The sequence below is a fragment of the Pinus tabuliformis genome, chromosome 3_2 (assembly GCF_031772625.1).
Source record: "Pinus tabuliformis cultivar Carrire ecotype Pingquan chromosome 3_2, CPIR1, whole genome shotgun sequence".
NCBI classification, from domain to species: Eukaryota; Viridiplantae; Streptophyta; class Pinopsida; order Pinales; family Pinaceae; genus Pinus; species Pinus tabuliformis.
Window position 1 is genome coordinate 49,152,764 of NC_142302.1, and position 19,664 is coordinate 49,172,427.

The 19,664-nt window shown below is 40.7% G+C and overlaps 1 protein-coding gene across 1 annotated transcript in view; it reads right to left on the reverse strand.

The window, feature by feature from the left end:
• Positions 1 to 6,060: 6,060 nt before the first annotated feature.
• The window catches only part of LOC149179744 (uridine 5'-monophosphate synthase / UMP synthase (PYRE-F) (UMPS)), a 36,503-nt gene continuing 22,899 nt past the window's right edge, over positions 6,061 to 19,664 (reverse strand). Inside the window, exon 6 of the mRNA XM_089415787.1 lies at positions 6,061 to 6,633. Coding sequence (XP_089271913.1) covers positions 6,490 to 6,633 — 144 coding nt within the window. The 3' untranslated portion in view covers positions 6,061 to 6,489. The remainder of the gene's footprint in view (positions 6,634 to 19,664) is intronic.

The window sequence follows — 19,664 nt, forward strand, 5'->3', positions numbered from 1 at the left end:
TATTCTATGGGTTACCCACTTTTTGGTGGGTAACAAGAACCTAATCATAAACCCTAAAATTACATAAATATACTTTAAGACATTATTACAACACCAAAGCATAAAATAATCAATTAAACTAAGTCAAAAAATTATTTGAATATTATGCTTAGTTTAAATGTGACCATTATAACTAACAACTCTAGTGTCCTCCTTTAATGATCATTCTAGAGAGCATGTAGACTTGTAACTTGATCTAGGCCATCAAACTTGCTAAGAAAGTTTGCGACTAGTACTAAGTTGGAAAATATTTCATCTCAACATCTCCATCTTTTACAGTGTCTTGAATGAAATGAAAATTCACATCAATATGTTTTGCTTTCTTATTGAGAGAGGGCTCTTTGCTAGCGTGAGAGCTCTTTGGTTACCAAAATAAGTTGTGTAGGCCCATCTGAATTGACTTGCAAATCAACAAGCATGCTTCTAATTCAAACTGCTTCACATGCCCTTCTAATATGTACCAGTGTTGCACAAATCGGCAAATAATCGCGATATTATCATATTATCGCGATTTTTTCAAATTAACAATTAAATCGCGGGTAAAAATCGGGAAAAAAAAAATTGGCCGATTTTTCCGAAAAAATCGTTATTTTTACGCAAAAAATCGCTGAGGCGTCGAGCAACACATGTTTAATAAGAAAAAAACGATTTTTTTTTTGTTCATTTCAACAGCAGAGGGTGCGGTGGAGCTTGGAGTGTTGGAGAAGTAGAGGGTTGGAGATTTTGGAGCTAGATCAAGTACCTGGAGGCTTAAATCGAAGAGTGAGCTAAGGAGAAAAGTCTAAAACTGGTATGGTCACCATAGTTTTATGTTTTCATTGTTTTGTAACTTTGTTTTTGTTTTTTTTTCATGTTTTTGGTTGGGTTTGGAAGGGGGTTTTGTCCAATGTAATTTTTTTTAGTTTTTTTTGTTGGGTTTGGAATGGGCCTATGGGGTTTTTGACATTTGTCCAATGTATTTTTTTTTTTTTTTTTTTTGGGTTTGGAATGGGGTTTCTTAAATTGTATGTAATTTTTTTTAGTTTTTGTAAAATGTAAATAGTAAAATGCTAAATTGTAAGTTTGTAACTTGTAAATACTAAATTGTAATCCTTATTTTCCTATAGGTTTATCGAAACACCATTCAAGTTTTCAACTTCAAAGTTCAAAATCAAACATGCCAAGGAAATTGGACCCTTTCCGGGAATTTGGTGAACCTTCTGCTCCGAATGATAGAATAAACTTGTCTTGCAAGTTGTGTGGGTACCATATGTCTGGAGGGGTGTACAGATTGAAATATCGCATTGCATAAATCCCTGGATTTGATGTAGGACCTTGCTCAAATACAAATCCTGAACTCATCCGAAGAGCCATGAAAGCATTGGAAACTTTAGACACACTAGAGAGGCCAAACAAGAAATGAAGAGGCAACTAAGAAAGTCAGTTGAACAAGGAGGTAGCAGTGGTTCTACTGCAGCATCAACCAACCTGGTCGCTGCCTCATCTTTTTTTGTTCCTAGAACCACACCTAGTTCACAGCGATCTATCAGTTCAATGCTAAAAAGAACTGAAAAAGAACAAGCTGACAAAGTGCTGGCAAAATTTCTCCTTTGGAGTGATATTCCTTTCAGCATTGTAAGAAATAATCCATTTTTCCAGCCTGCTCTTGATGCTATTGCAATTGTTGGCCCAGGGTACAAAATCCCTTCTTATCATAACATGAGACGCCGGATTCTTCAAAATGAAAAGCTTGACTGCACCAAAAGATTGGAGGATTTTAGGGAATCATGGGCACAAACAGGTTGCACTGTGATATCAGATGGTTGAACTGACCAAAAGGGGAGAACCCTTATAAATTTATTGGTTAGTTGTCCCAAGGGGACTATGTTTATCAAATATGTTGATGCATCTGCACAAATCAAAGATGCAAGAACTTTATGTGATTTGTTGGATGTGTTTATTTTGGAGATGGGTGCAGAAAATGTTGTCCAAGTCATAACGGAAAATGCTGCAAATTATGTTGCTGCTCACAGGATGCTTATGGACAGACATCTTACTTTATTTTGGACACCTTGTGCTGCACACTGTATTGATTTGATGTTGGAGGACATAGGGAAAATTCCTTTTGTCAAAGATATTGTTGAGTCATCCAAAAGCATTACAAAATTTATATATAACCATACATCTATGCTTAGCTTGATAAGCAGATTCACCAACAACAAAAAGTTGGTGCGCTCCGCCATTACACAGTTTGCCACCAGTTTCATATCTCTTCAATCCCTCTTGAATTCTATGTGGGATGTGAAGATAATGTTTCTTTCAGAGGAGTGGTGTGCTTTGCCAATGAGCCGCAAACCAGAGGGAGAGGCCGTATGCAAACTAGTTTCATACCAGGAAGACTTCTGAGCCAAAGTGCAGGAGGTGTGCATCGTTACTGAACCTTTGGTAAAGGTTCTTCAGTGAGTTGATGGTGAGAAGCCGGCAATGAGCTATTTGTATGAGGCCATTGGACAGGGTCAAAGAAGCCATTCGGGCCTACTATGATGATAAGGGAGATGAGAAGTTTCAGAGAACTCCTATGGGGAGTGATTGATGAACGATGGAACAACACACTCCATCGTCTCATTCATGCTGCTGGGATTTTCCTGAACCCCACATTTTTTTAGGCATGTGGGTTCGTATTTGATGCTGAGATCATGGATGGATTCTTAACCTGTGTCCAGAGGATGGTGCGATCTGTACAGAAATCTCTAAAGAAATTGAGACATATAGGATGGCAGGTGGCACATTTAGCTTTGAGATCGCTATGATTGATAGGACGATTAAAATGCCAGGTATTTTTTAGATTGTTTCAAATTTCATTGTCTCTTCAAATTCCATTTTTTTCTTATGTTTATTTAAAATTTTATTTGTAATTTTGTTGTAGATGCATGGTGGAGAATGTATGGTGTTAGGGTACCCCTTCTTCAAAAGCTTGCCATTCAGATCCTCAGCCAAACATGTAGTTCCTCAAGATGTGAGCGCAACTGGAATGTATTTGAAAAAATACACAAGAAGCGCAACATGTTAACACTAAAAAAATTAAAATATTGCAAATTTCCAAATAAATTTTTGAATTCATTAAACAATATATTTTTTTATAATTATTAATTTATTATTTCATGATCTTTGTACAAGTGGAGTCCCAGCGACTTAATGACATGGTCTACGTCTACTACAATCTTCGATTGTGGGTGAGGCAACTTCAGAGGACACCTGATATGGAGGCCATCTCATTGGATCAGATTGACACCACTGCTGCATGGAGAGTTGAGTCCGAGAGGCCTCTCATAGAGTCTGCTGATGATTGGTTAGTGCAGGATATAGTGGAGGGAAAGGAGGAGGAGGAGCAGGAGCAGGAAGAGTTGGAGCAACAGGAGGAGGAAGTGACACCACCTGCTCGGGCTACCCCTGCCACCGGTAGAGGACGTGGTCTACCTCCTATAGTTCTTCAGGTTCTAGAGCACAGCAGACTCCACTGCCAATTCCACCAGTACCAGCATCTACATCTAGAGGGAAAGGGAAAGGTGTGGCATTTTCTCGCAAGAGGAGCAGAGGAAATCAATAGTATTAGACTTTAGTTATTTTGTTCATTTCATTGTATATGACATTATGACTCATGATATGAAATACATTATTATACTTTTTGTTGATATTTTGAGGCTGAGTTGGGATTCAGGAGTCAGGACATGATTCACTGTTATGTGTGATTTTAGCACTAGAAATGATATTAAACATCTTATATATTAGTTCTTTTATCATATTTATGTGTCAATGTATTTATTTTATGTTGTAGATGGTTTAGATATTAAAAAAGTTGAAAAAAAATGAATATTTTTGTACCAAACGATTTTTTCCCGATTATTACCGATTTTTTCCCGATTATTATAATTTTTTCCGATTTTTTGCCCACGCCGAAATTATTCCAATAACGATTAGTGCAACATTGCTATGTGCTATGCTTCTATAATGTAAAGGGAAATTGCAAACCACCCCTATGTCAATTTTGAACACGTTGCAGACTTCTTGTCATCCACGAATCCTACCCAATCCAAGTCTAGATAGCCATACAACTAAAGCTCCTTTCTCTTCCCATATGAATGCCAAAGTCCAATGTCTCCTTTACATATCATAGCACCATTTTTTATATTGTTACGTTTTATTTTTGGGGGCTTGCATAAATCAAAATATGTATATATATACATATCTCAAGTTTGGTCTAGTGGCAATACGATAGAGCTACTTACTGGTTGCTTGTACACTAATTCATTGACTACTTGTGAATCAGTCTTGGCCAAAAGCTTCAAACATTTCTCCATAGGTGTAGATGACATTTTACAATCTGCCATCATAAACCTATCAAACAAATGTTTGTATGGGGATTCTAAGTATCCATAAAAGATTAGCATAAAGCGAATGAATGTCATAGGGATCCAAGAAAGATAGCTAATCCAATGTGCTTATGTGCACTGTTGATTAATTAGAGCCCTAATAGAAACAAAATCCAACACTCGGTGTCTTCAAATTGCCTCTCTTTGTTCTTACCCTTCGCAAAGAAATTTTTCTCCTCAACCAACAACTGTCCAATATTTTCTGCTAGTTTCATTCTCCATGGCCTCCATTAGGATTCAAATCTTTGCAAAAAGGTTATTGTCCAAGACAGCGAGCTCATTGTCAACTCATCCAGTTCTAGGATGCTTACCTCCTTAATCATTGGTAGTCTCTGAACTTGGACAAGGAAACTTTTCTAGAGACCTTGTAGTAGTAATGGATTTTGACTCAGTTCATATGTTGTAACGGTTGAGAATAAAATTCCAATAAGGTATTCTACCACCTCTAAAATTGTGAATATTTCTCGGGAGGAAGCATAGTCTCCATTAGCCACGGCGACAGACAAAGTGATATAGCTGTTGGGAAAGTGAGCGGTGACAGAGAGAGTGCCATAACAAGAGAACAAATTCTGAGATAAGAAAAGTTTTGGTGACATACCTAGTTCTTGTCAATTCCTGCTCCTGCAGTAACCTTGAAGAAACATGTCAAATGTTGGTTGCTCCAATTCAGATGAGTGGGCCAAGTAGGGGGCAATCTCCCTCTGCCATGAATTTTATCTAGGATTCAAATGTATAAGGAAACGTAAAATAAAATGAACAAATGTGGGGTCCTTATACCCTGATTTTGCTTATAAAATAGCCACTTTCCCCACCATAAGACACACAAATATGAGTTTTTCATAGCAAGATGCATGTTTGAGTTTTTCAGAGCAATTTGGAGAGATACATTCAGATATGTTTCTGGTTCATATTTTTTCTGACTTTCGATGTGTGTGTGTATGTGTGGGGATCTGTTTTCATTCGACTTAGTTAATCTTCATATCATATTGGAAGATCAAGCAAAATATAGCGTTAATTAATCTTGATATTGTGTTGAACTGCCATGAAATATGATGGTTTTCATTTCTGTTCGTACGAAGGATATTGGTAATTATAGTATAATAAGTGCTTCATAGTAAATACTAGGCCATCTGCAAATTTGATCAGTGTGTATGATACATGAAAGTGCACCTTCTAGAAAATCACTATCATATAGATAACGCTATCCTATAATATATATAATGCAGCTGGGGTTTGTCTCCAACAAGCTGATTCTGAACTGGGTACTCAATGCTGTTTCCAATAGTCCCTGGACATTATCATGTCGAGAGCAAGCCAGTTTGTCAGAGATGCCATTCACCATCTGATTGGAGCCTCGTGTAGGGCAGATAGTCACTTATGTTCAAATCAATTTTGACATTTGAGCCCTGCTGTATTTGGCAATGCATCATTTTGATTTGAAGGGTTACATGTTTAAAAAGATGCCTTGTGGAATAAGAGTTCATAGGCCATTTTATTGTTTGCGTTGCTACAAATGCAACCAGACTCCAATCTTTTATTTTTGCAAATGTTTGCTAGAAATTTTCTCAAATTCTATCTTCCTCAGAACACAAAGCACATAAGACCATGGAAATGAGGTTTAATTATCCATTTCATTGCTGACAGTCAATAGATTCAACTTCATTACAACATATGAACTTTGTCAATCTGCATTTGCAATGATTGAAAAACACAATTATTGCCTTTACTGTCCACTAGAGACAAATAGAAAGAAAGGGGGCAAATAATGAGATTCCCTGGAATCATCACCTGCAGTATTGCATAAAACATTTATTTGTAGGTGCAGAGAGAAGTTCAATAAGTAATTTATTGGCAGCAGCATATGGAATAAGGGACAATATTATTTATGTTCTCAAATACACAATCACTCTGATCGTGATGAAAGAAAACTGCAGTAAAACCAAATTTCCATTGAAGTATTCACTGATTCAATCTTAACAAAAATCTCACACACTTCCACTGAACCAATAAATTGCAGAGGCTCTGCGCCTGAATCATCTGTTTAAAGCCCAACTCCCATTTTGATGTTTTTCTCATATGCATCCCATCCAGCAACGCGGTATTGGTGGGCTGCCATAGCTTGGTCCTTTGCTTTGATAATACCACGACCAACAATTATTACATCGCTACCCCTTTCTCCAATAACCTGCCCCAAAGCATAAAGATGAAATCTGATTAGCTTACTAAATCCAGTTCTTGACTTTAGCAATCAAACTCCCCTTCAACTTTGATGAAGGATTCTTCAACTTTGATGAAGGATTAAGTTCTTTCATATTTTCTTGATTTTCATTTGGAAAACACCTACATGAAAACAAACAACAACGATGCAATCATAATAATACAGTAACAAAGGATAAAGACACATCAATTTTGAATGTGGAACCAGATGTTGGTTAATGTGACAATAGAAAGCCAACAGCTTTGGAAGCGAACCACCCCAAACGAAAGCACTTCAGTTAAAAATAACCATCTTATTTTTTCATAATGCCTAAGAAACCTAAGATAAATACATAGATGTTGTTCAAGAAAACACTAAGCTTTCCATATATGACCATTGTACTATGTTCTAGAACACACAATAAGGTTAAAATAAAAGCAACATCAAATTAAACATTAAGGAGAGGTGCTGGAATCTATTCTTTACTCTTTTCTGCAAATGACGAAAGAACCCCAATAAGAAAATGCTACCTGCAATCTAGAAAATGCTATCTGCAATCTACTAGGGTTTCAGCATAACCGCGGAAATACTCATCACTTGGAAAAACATGTGGGCTCTCCATCTGGTTCCTTCATCAGCAACTTTAAGCCTCTCAGTCTTTGTGGTGGATGCCCTGCAAGAAATATGCCCGTGTGGCAGTGAAGCCAAATGTCGCTGTTACCTCAAGCTCCTCTTCTCATCTCAGGCTCAACAATGACTAAAGGGGGCACTGCTACTGGCCATTGTGCTCCCTCCTCTCATCAAGAAGAGGAAGATGCAAGGGTTTTGTCAGAAGGTCCTACTCATGGAGGTGTTAACCTGGGCTATCCAAGCAAGAATGCCTCTCCATCTCCAAATATATCATTTAAGGCTGTGGTCAAAGTCAGTGGCCCTCAACTCCACCATTCCTCCCAAACAGGAAGATTCATAGTAGAGAAGTCAGATTCTTTTCCAGTTCAGGCCCTGTCCAAACTATGATACCCTTGTGGATTAATGACTGGTCAGCAAATTGCTCAGTGAGATTTTGTGCCAAGGGTTTTTAGTAGTTCATTTTGAAGAGACTGGGGATAGAACAAAAGTAATGGTTGCCACTTGAGTGTAGCTCCAGTCGCCAAGAGGAAAAGTTGTTTCCTTCCCTGCTTGGGTTCAAATCCCACTTCACATGTTTGCTCTTCGTGAGCCGATTGTAGCTGAAATGTTGACCTGGCCTTGGACCCTGAAGTATCCGGTTTACCTTGGGTACCATCCTCCAAATGAGGGCAAGAGGCCGGTGGGTTTTCCCAGGAAATGCACTACAAAGGAAAGAGAGAGAAAGAGAGTATAATGGAAGAAGGGTCTTTGCTCTGGGGCAGGGCCACCCTCTTCCTGACTCATTGGATTCAAGAATTCAACTCAGCTTCCATGACAGTTGTCAACACTTGTCTAGGTAAGACTTCCAATTTCCAAATATTGACATTCACTTCTAGAAAAAGGATGTTATGGAAACAATTGGCAACTCCTTGAGCAAGTTTAAAAAAATTGTGTTAAACTCACATGGAATGCAAACAGCTAATGTAAATGATAAGCATTGATTGCATATATTATTGACATGATATATATTTATAGTACATGGAGTGACCCTTGGATTCATATTCCAAGTGGTCTCTTGGACTCCGGTGGCTGTTCACATTCCACACCAACCCATAGAGGATTAGGTGTCCAACATTCCCCCCCTTAGTTCGATGGGGTATGTACGAGTCCAAGAAGAGAGATGTAATACAAAATGTGCAAAAATGCATGGCAGCACTAGGCTGAATGTGCTCTCTGAAATGTTGGTATAAGGGAGGTGGTTTAAGGATGACCACCAACACTGGAACGCTTAGTACAGTTCCCAGAACTCTTCCAAATCTAGCATGATGTTGAGGTCTTCTGCGAGAGGAAGTGATCCTCATGTTTTGAAGAGGGAAACCTTCAACGTTGAAAGGGAGGTCTCACCCTGTATAAAAATGGAGAACCTCAACCTGAAAAGGAAGGTCTCGACCTGTGATGGTTTAAGGATGACCACCAACTCTGGAATGCTTAATGCAATTCTTGGAACTCTTCCAAAACTGGCAAGAAGTTGAAGTCTTCTGCTAGAGGAAGTGTCCCCAATTCTTTGAAGAGATGTCTCAACCCCGCATAGATGGTTTAAGGCTGATCATCAACCGAAGGCATGCTCAGGGGCATCTTTGTCTATGGCTATAACTCTGAATCTAGTATGGCAGGTTGTGGCTCAGGCTCACTTGATGTGGCTTTGAAGCTTGTAGATGACCATCACTTCCCTCCCTGTCAGATACAAGGTGAGATGATGGAGAAAACTCAACTACAAGATTGTTCAATACTCTAGAACAAGTTCTGACATATGACTGAAATATCTTCTTGGTTGTTGATGCCCATTGTCAAGAAGCGATCCATCCAAGATGAATCTTTGTTCTTGCAGGAAGCTTTTTTTTGAAGCATTTGTGTGAAGAATGAGCATGCTGACCACAATGCTTGCATGGATGGAGATCAAAATAGTGATTTTTCATATGGCCAACTCAGTCACAATGTTGGCATTTAACAACTTTTGACTGCGAATGTGGAAGAGCATAATCTGGAATAGGTGAAGGTGAACCACCATGAAGAAACCCAACACTTTGAAATTGAATGGGCTTGGAATAGTCTGGAATATAAAAGGACGCCTCTTTATCATATCCAAGACCTGTTATGTGCTTGTTGTTGACAAGTTCTTCCCAAGGTCTAATGATGGGCTTGGGAAGTGTAGTTTGGACTTCTAAATCTGCATGCACATTTGCTCTTGAATCAACCTCAACTTTACTGTCTTGATTAGTTTTTGCATGTTGATGGGAGTCAATTTCTGACTCAAAAAGGGAATTGTTTTGAACAGAAACAAGTTCAGAATGATGATTACGCTGTTGTAGCTCATTTCGTTGTAAGTGTGATTCAAGCTGCAAAAATTCAAGGGTGTATTGTAGACAGGTTCTAATGTTAGCAAGAGTGTCCTTGTTGATGTTTACCATCCCATCAATAGTGGAATGAATTAAGGTTTTTAACAGCTCTAATGCATCATCAAGTCGATCCATTTCACAATAATTGAAGCAAAAAAATGGTGTTGGCTTGCACACATAAAAATAGTTCCCACTGCTAAATAGATGTAACTATAGGATGAGTAGCAAGCTTTTGTTGGACTCTTGACCACGTCCAGTGCTATATATGAACAAAAACAAATTCAAGCATTCTCAAAACAATATATACCAATTAATCGAACTTGCACCCTCCTCTCACGGAGCTTCAACACATATACACCAGTTTTGATCACACCATTCAATGCATAAGCAATTTCAATGCACTTATAAACCAGGAATGTTAACGAACACCACAAATAATGCTGACAACAAAGGCAATGTGGCTACTCCGCGAGCTTGGAGTATGGATACTGGAGTTTTATGTGACCACAAAAAATGGGATACCTTCTTGCCAATGCACAGTGATGAACCAACGACACCACCGATGTTAAAGAGCCAACAAATCACCTTATACGGTCTTCAAAACTGTGTTACCATACAATGCCAGGACTGCTTCAACTGTGTTCCCAAGTCGGCTTTACTGAATGCAAGAGACTTAGTTGGAAGAATAATCTAATGGCATTAAATTCCACAATACCAAATTTTTATATTTGTTGATCCCAGAGTGCACCAGGCCCTCGGCGCTCACATAAACCGCTTACCTCTGCTCTTTGCGAGACTTTGATTGCAATATGTATCCAAATACCATATGAAAAAAATAGAACATTAAAAGATAAATTAGAGGGATGGCCAATTTTATTTTTCTCCAAATATTCAATGCTTTACAGACAATCCATTTCTAGAATAATTCCACACAACAGGTCACAATGGAAATGGCGTGCCCAACTATTGACTTATGGGAACACAACTGTGCAGTGCAAGCCCTTGCCACACCTATCTTGCTCCTGTTTGTTCATTCCAAATGGAGGATGCCACGCTTGAGCCCTAGTGAGGGATTTTTATATTATTGTTTTTTCTACATGAAATCCTCCCTTCTTTCCTTCCCAATATTGACATTTCCACAAAATGAGTCAGCGGCCAATGAAACCAGTCTAGTTCCCACTATCACATAAGAGACTCACAAATAGAGCCCGCGTTTTGGTGAAGGGTGACGACTACTTTCTGAAATTCCTTGACATGTCCATTTGTAATGTTTTTCAATACTTCAACATGTATTGCTCCCCGTCTGGACGAACCTTTTGCTTATCCAACACACCCATAACATCGACGCTCAAAGAGCCGCAATGAAATCAACACGTTGGATAGGAAGTGTCAGGTTTCTTCCATTTTTGTTGCCAAAACCATGCACTATTGCACCTGGGCCAAACCAGCGATGGCCATTCTAAGTGACATTCCTTGACATCAACAACGATAGCTTCAAGGTTGATGTTGTGCTCACAAAGAGCAGTCAATGCACAGTCTTCTAGTTGTCAAAAGAACACGAAAACTTCAAAACACACAGAAACCAATGTTTGTTTTCCAAGACCAGCGTTTATAAGAAACGCATACACAATCAAATGTTGTCCGACCTCTCCATACATCGCACAAAACAACGCATACACCACTAGCAGCAACCAAGTCTGCTCAGTAGCAATTCTTGTTCGTGGAGGATTTGTAGCTAAAGGAATTCAAGGAGATATATCAACGGTTCAGTCATTACCGCAACTGTTGACTTATGGGAACACAACTGTGCAGTGCAAGCCCTTGCCACACCTATCTCAATCCTGGTCATTCATTACAAATGGAGGATATCGCGCTTAAGCCCTAGTGAGGGATTTTTATATCACTGTTTTTTCTACTTGAAATCCTCCCTTCTTTCCTTCCCAATATCGACATTTCCACAAAATGAGTCAGCGGCCAATGAAACCAGTCTAGCTCCCACTATCACATAAGAGACTCACAAATAGAGCCCATGTTTTGGTGAAGGGCGACAACTACTTTCTGAAATTCCTTGACATGTCCATTTGTAATGTTTTTCAATACTTCAATACGTATTGCTCCCCGTGTGGACAAACCTTTTGCTTATCCAACAAACCCATAACATCGACGCTCAAAGAGCCGCAACGAAATCAACACGTTGGATAGGAAGTGTCAGGTTTCTTCCATTTTTGTTGCCAAAACCATGCGCTATTGCACCTGGGCCAAACCAACGATGGCCATTCTAAGTGACATTCCTTGACATCGACAACAATAGCTTCAAGGTTAATGTTGTGCTCACAAAGAGCAGTCAACGCACAGTCTTCTAGTTGTCAAATGAACACGCAAACTTCAAAACACACAGAAACCAATGTTTATTTTCCGGGACCAACATTTATAAGAAACGCATACACAATCAATTGTTGTCTGACCTCTCCATACATCGCACAGAACAACGCATACACCACTAGCAACAACCAAGTCTGCTCAGTAGCATTTCTTGCCCGTGGAGGATTTGTAGCTAAAGGAATTCAAGGAGACTTATCAGTTTTTCAAGATCTATGTTTGAAATCAATAAATTTGTATCATTAATTAAAATTTGTGTAAGAAATATGATAATATCTAATTTTTAATATATATATATATATATATATATATATATATATATATTTTAATAAAATAATATATAACGTGCCTTGTTCCGGGGAGCCAGCATGTTCGAATCCGACACCACGAATCTCGAATCCTACGTGTCCCCAATCCCCATGTCAGGTGACTTAGTTATTGACATGATATCTTTTATAGTACATGGAGTGACCCTTGCATTCATATTCCAAGTGGTCTCTTTGTTAAGTTTTGGGTATGTTCTATGCTAGAGCAATTTATAAAATTTTCATAGTTAGCAATCACATCAGCATTACGATAAACTGCAGATAGAACATAAATATAAAACGCAGAAGACAAGCCAATGCAAGAGGACACAAGATATGGCGCAAGCCAGGGACAAACCCCACAATGTGTGGGGAAACCCTTTGATCAAATCTTCTTTTATCTTCAAAGTTCAGCAGAGAAGGAGAGAGAGAGAGAGTACATTTACAACAGAAGTCAATACTTTGACTTATCTAGATCTAGCATAGATCATTTCATATCATGCATGATCATCATGTTGCTCATGCTCTCATACATCACTGTGTTGCCCATGATCTTCATCATGCTGCCCATGATTACTTCGCCCACAGTGTCGCATTTTTCATCATCATTCATCACTGCTTCATTGAGATCTTGACCTTGCTATGAATGTAATTATGCCCAGACTTCCAGCGCTGAGACTGAGGTTGTCCTTATTGCTGCACCATTATTTCATCATCATTGAGACCCTCACTGTTGCTTCCTTATCAACATGCCCATCATCATGCTGTTGGGATCATCATCCTTGCAGCACCTCAGAGATCATCACTACTGCATCAAGAACTTCATTACGCAAGGTTCTTGAGAGCATCATTGCTGCACCATGACTTCTCCTTGAGATTATTACTGAGATGATCTCTGCACCTATGAAGATCACGACTGTACATTATTGTAGGATGAGATCATTGTGAGATCATGATCCTACACACTGCTCCTAGCCAAAGCTGACTCTCCTTGACATGATGATTATTGCTTCTTTCATCATGCAGAGACTGTAATGATCATACTACTTATGATCCTTATCATCTTGACTACCTTTGAGATACTTATTCCTATCAAGAATACTAGATCTGAATACAGTGATGATTATTGACACTGTATCTCTCCTTTTACAGGTATGCCAAGAAGCTCTTGATCAATACTGAAACCTGCTTCATCATTGTGGTTATGCCAAGACAATAACATATACATATGTCAATGTAATCCTCATTAATCCTCATTGAGCCGAGACAATGTGCAAAAGAGTAGATCTGCTTTAGGTAATCTGAGTTCATCGCATCTAAACTGCCACAGAAAAACCACCGAGATCTATATGCCGAGACTGATTCTGTCATGCGAGATTAGATGCCAAGACTGCTCTTTGTCATGCGATGCATTTATCTATACTGTCGAGATTGTCATCATGAGGATTAGATCTATGCCGAGATTGTATCAAGCCCAAACTTCAACTCACTGCTGCGTCCTCACATGAGGTCATTTCTGCTTCATTTATCCGGGATCATGACTGCACCTAAAACAAACGAGGTGCAGTCAAATCCTTACTGCGGCTCTACATCACTATGCGAGATTTCAGAAGAAAATGTGAGATTCTTTCTCTGTGTAAACATGTCTCCTTGACTGCGTGAAAGGACTGTGTTTAGGCTTCTACAGGCATCGTATTAAGGCTCCTCTTTGACAACGTATAAGGGCCTCTTGGACAGCGTATTAGGGCATCACTTGACAACAGATTATGGCTCCTTGCTGTGTGTATTAGAGTCTCAAAGACCAGTGTATGTCCTGTCTTTATGACCTGTGGCTAGGGCATGTCTTTACTGCGGCTATGGCTGCAGCTACGGCTTCATTATGACAGCGGCTAGGTCTCCTCTCTAAGGCTGCGTTTAGATGTCTCCCTTAACTGCGTACTAGGCCCTCCTCCTTGCTGTGGATTAGGCCTCTCTCTACTGCGGTTGGGGCCTCCTTTAGTCAACGGATTAGGGCTTCTTTAGACTGCGTATAAGTGCCTCCCTTTGCTGCTTAGATCATCATACTGCGGCTAGGGCATCATACTAGGCCAGCGTATACTCTTGGTTCTCTCCTTCTCCAAAAACCCAGACGTGGAGAGGAGATCACCTCAAGAATACGTGTGTGCAAATGATATCAAATCCTCATCTATTTATACCAAAACGTAGAGGTTGAATAGACACGTCGGTTGGGCTTCTAGAGCCTACATAAGAGCTGGTCGGCTTGATAATAATTACATAAACAAAATAAATTCATATCTCCATAAATACTTATCGGAATCGGATTATCTTTGGATCAATCCTACACCTCTCGACGAGAGGGATCCAATAAAAATATCAGCTGCCAGAAATAAGCTAACCCACATGGAGTTTGGCCCTAGTTGCCAATTTAACACTCCCTCTCAACTAGGGAGAACTCCATCCGCTGATCCATATGTATCACTGTACTATCTCTGCCATTAGTGCCTTGCACTACTCTGCCTAGCTCTGTTGGCTCTACTCAGCTCTGCTGGCTTTGCTCTGCTCTGCTCAGTTCTGCTGGCTCGACTCTGCTCTGCTCAGCGCTGCTGGCTCTGCTAGCTCTGCTCTGCTCAGCGCTGCTGGCTCTGCTCTGCTCAGCGTTGTTGGCTCTGCTCTGCTCAGCTCTACTGGCTCTGCTCTGCTCAGCTCTGCTAGCTTTGCTCTGTTGGCTCTGCTCTGCTCTGCTCATCTCCGCTGAACTATGAAGAAGAAGAATTGATCGAGAATGAGTCATATCATTCTCCACTGACCTGAAGTCAGTCTCAGAGTGCATACCACTAGTCCCAGACCAGTCTCAACTGACCCGAAGTCAGCTTCATAGTAAGTACCACTCCTACCACTGGTCCCAGACCAGTATCGCAGTCTCAGAGAGTGTACCACTGGTCCCAGACCAGTCTCAACCGACCCAAAGTCAGCGTCATAGTATGTACCTCTCACTGGTCCCAGACCAGTACTGCACTGACACAAAGTCAGTCTCGGAGTATGTACCACTGGTCCCAACCAGTCTCAGCCGACCCGAAGTCAGCGTCATAGCATGTACAACTCCTACCACTGGTCCCAGACCAGTATCATTGATCCCAGATCAATGGAGGACATCCTAGCGTAGGGAGTACGGTAGATACAACGATGCGTCCATCAGTATTACTATGGTCCCTAACTTCATTTCCCTGCTCATTGATCAGATGAGAGGTACTTCCCATGAGTCCCAGACTGCATGGGTAGGAAGCCTCAACAGGAGAACTTAATCAATCCTGTCCTCACAAGAGAACACATCAATCCTGCTACAATCGCCATGGAGAACACATCAATCCAGGCCTCACAGGAGAACACATCAATCCTGCTACAATCGCCATGGAGAACACATCAATCCAGGCCTCACAGGAGAACACATCAATCCTGCTACAATCACCATGGAGAACACATCAATCCAGGCCTCACAGGAGAACTAATCATCCTGCTACACAAGAGAGCGAATCATCTTGTTTCAGTGCGCACCACCAGGGGAGGGTGAGTCACCCTGTGGTCCTATGTTGCTCCAATAGAACTGCAAGCCCCCCAAAGCTCCTAGAGCTCAATGTATGCAGCATGCAGGACCCTTTTACAAAGGTCTCTCGACGACTCCAAGTCGTTCGGGAAAATCACAAATTTGATATTTCCTCAGGGCTCTGTCCTGTACATCATCTCAGTGTGATGGAGCCTCCTTGATCATCGCCTTACCATATCCCAGATAAGGCAGTAATTGATGTCTATCTGCTGGAGCAATTGTCAAATACGGGATTCCTCAATAATCGAATCCCATCTCTGGTTGTCACAAAGATTCACAGTGGTATTCATCATGTGTACAAACAGCTCACTGAAGAAATTCAGCAACCAGACTGCCTCACAGAAGGCCATACTATCATCACTGTATTCTGCCTTGGTGGTGCTCAGAGTCACCGACTTCTGCTTCCTGCTCATCCAGGATATCAAGGCAGATTCCAAACAGCACTGAGAAGTGCTATAGTGATCCTCCATACTTCCTGCCCACTCATCATTCGAATAATCATGAGGTTTCATATTTCCGGCAGTGTATCTCAATTCATGAGAGATTGTGCCTTGAAGATATCTTAGAAGATTCTTGGCACCAATCAAGTGCGGCTCAACCAAATATGAGCTCACCATGCTAACTGCAACACAGATGTCCGGACGGAGGTTCTCCAAGAACATCAACACAATGAGTTTATGAAACTCAGAGGCGTTTCCCAAATCTGGTCCGACATCATTACCATATAACTTCTGAAAGTTAAGATCCTCAAGGCAGTCACAAGCTTGTAGCTTATCCTCTCACATTCAGAATCCAACTCCCTCTGTCTCCTATAAATGAGAGGGTCTGCACCTGTCAGAAATAGGTGCCGGTATGAGAGGTTTATCATCCACAACCTTCGAGTAATGCTTTGGATCGGTTTCACTCCTAGTGAATCTTAGCTGCATTAGATAGCTATCAATCCTCTCATACTATGCCCAAGGTGATTTTCTTCAAGCCATAGAGGGCTTTCTTCCACCTGTATACATGAGATTCCTTGATCATGATTCTCAAACTCCTCGGGTTGTTCAAACTTGTGAACCTGCTGCATGAGGGGAATGGTCCCCTTATAATATTTTCCTTCGGTACATTTCAGACATGTACCTTCATGCTTCTTTTTGAATTCAGGCATCCTAGTCACCATCTGACTCACAGACCTCCGGTGCTGAGTCAATGGACATGGTCCCTAGTGGACTTCCTGCAACTTGATACAACCCTGAACTCAAAAACATCTTTAAAAGATCTATTTTCAAACACGTACCTTTCCATCGATAAGTGCCACCCTGAAACCTTTGACTTCCATTTCCGAGATGGACATCAGGTTCGATCAGGTACATAAAAGAGATTTTGGGGTTCCTTGCTTTCGTGGAAGAGTCGACCATTTCCTTGATGACCTGCATTACCAGTCATTCTTTTGATCATAGAAGATGTCCCAAGAATGATTGTTATCTTCATCAAGAGATGTGTCTCTGCCATTCGAACACTCCTTCGCATAACGGCCGAACTTATTTTAACAAGGCATCCGCCTTTCCTTCCACCCTTAGATCCGAACTTCCCAATGAAGTGATCTTAAGATGGATCATCAAAATCTTCCGCTGCGCCATTCTGATAACATTCTTTGCTTTGAATTCACCCTGGGTGAATTATGAGGAACCCATTGATCCTTCTGTCTTGTCCCAACTGTCTTCGGTGATTGCTCTTTCACTCCTGCTTGGGCATTGTCTTCACCTCAGCTCCGATACCATGTTAAGTTTTGGGTATGTTCTATGCTAGAGCAATTTATAAAATTTTCATAGTTAGCAATCACATCAGCATTACGATAAACTGCAGATAGAACATAAATATAAAACGCAGAAGACAAGCCAATGCAAGAGGACACAAGATATGGCGCGAGCCAGGGACAAACCCCACAATGTGTGGGGAAACCCTTTGATCAAATCTTCTTTTATCTTCAAAGTTCAGCAGAGAAGGAGAGAGAGAGAGAGAGTACATTTACAACAGAAGTCAATACTTTGACTTATCTAGATCTAGCATAGATCATTTCATATCATGCATGATCATCATGCTGCTCATGCTCTCATACATCACTGTGCTGCCCATGATCTTCATCATGCTGCCCATGATTACTTCGCCCACAGTGTCGCATTTTTCATCATCATTCATCACTGCTTCATTGAGATCTTGACCTTGCTATGAATGTAATTATGCCCAGACTTCCAGCGCTGAGACTGAGGTTGTCCTTATTGCTGCACCATTATTTCATCATCATTGAGACCCTCACTGTTGCTTCCTTATCAACATGCCCATCATCATGCTGTTGGGATCATCATCCTTGCAGCACCTCAGAGATCATCACTACTGCATCAAGAACTTCATTACGCAAGGTTCTTGAGAGCATCATTGCTGCACCATGACTTCTCCTTGAGATTATTACTGAGATGATCTCTGCACCTATGAAGATCACGACTGTACATTATTGTAGGATGAGATCATTGTGAGATCATGATCCTATACACTGCTCCTAGCCAAAGCTGACTCTCCTTGACATGATGATTATTGCTTCTTTCATCATTCAGAGACTGTAATGATCATACTACTTATGATCCTTATCATCTTGACTGCCTTTGAGATACTTATTCCTATCAAGAATACTAGATCTGAATATAGTGATGATTATTGACACTGTATCTCTCCTTTTACAGGTATGCCGAGAAGCTCTTGATCAATACTGAAACCTGCTTCATCATTGTGGTTATGCCAAGACAATAACATATACATATGTCAACGTAATCCTCATTGAGCCGAGACAATGTGCAAAAGAGTAGATCTGCTTTAGGTAATCTGAGTTCATCGAATCTAAACTGCCACAGAAAAAACCACCGAGATCTATATGCCGAGACTGATTCTGTCATGCGAGATTAGATGCCGAGACTGCTCTTTGTCATGCGATGCATTTATCTATACTGTCGAGATTGTCATCATGAGGATTAGATCTATGCCGAGATTGTATCTAGCCCAAACTTCAACTCACTGCTGCGTCCTCACATGAGGTCATTTCTGCTTCATTTATCCGGGATCATGACTGCACCTAAAACAAACGAGGTGCAGTCAAATCCTTACTGCGGCTCTACATCACCATGCGAGATTTCAGAAGAAAATGTGAGATTCTTTCTCTGTGTAAACATGTCTCCTTGACTGCGTGAAAGGACTGTGTTTAGGCTTCTACAGGCATCATATTAAGGCTCCTCTTTGACAGCGTATAAGGGCCTCTTGGACAGCGTATTAGGGCATCACTTGACAACAGATTATGGCTCCTTGCTGTGTGTATTAGAGTCTCAAAGACCAGCGTATGTCCTGTCTTTATGACTTGCAGCTAGGGCATGTCTTTACTGCGGCTATGGCTGCAGCTACGGCTTCATTATGACAGCAGCTAGGTCTCCTCTCTAAGGCTGCGTTTAGATGTCTCCCTTAACTGCGTACTAGGCCCTCCTCCTTGCTGTGGATTAGGCCTCTCTCTACTGCGGTTGGGGCCTCCTTTAGTCAACGGATTCGGGCTTCTTTAGACTGCGTATAAGTGCCTCCCTTTGCTGCTTAGATCATCATACTGCGGCTAGGGCATCATACTAGGCCAGCGTATACTCTTGGTTCTCTCCTTCTCCAAAAACCCAGACGTGGAGAGGAGATCACCTCAAGAATACGTGTGTGCAAATG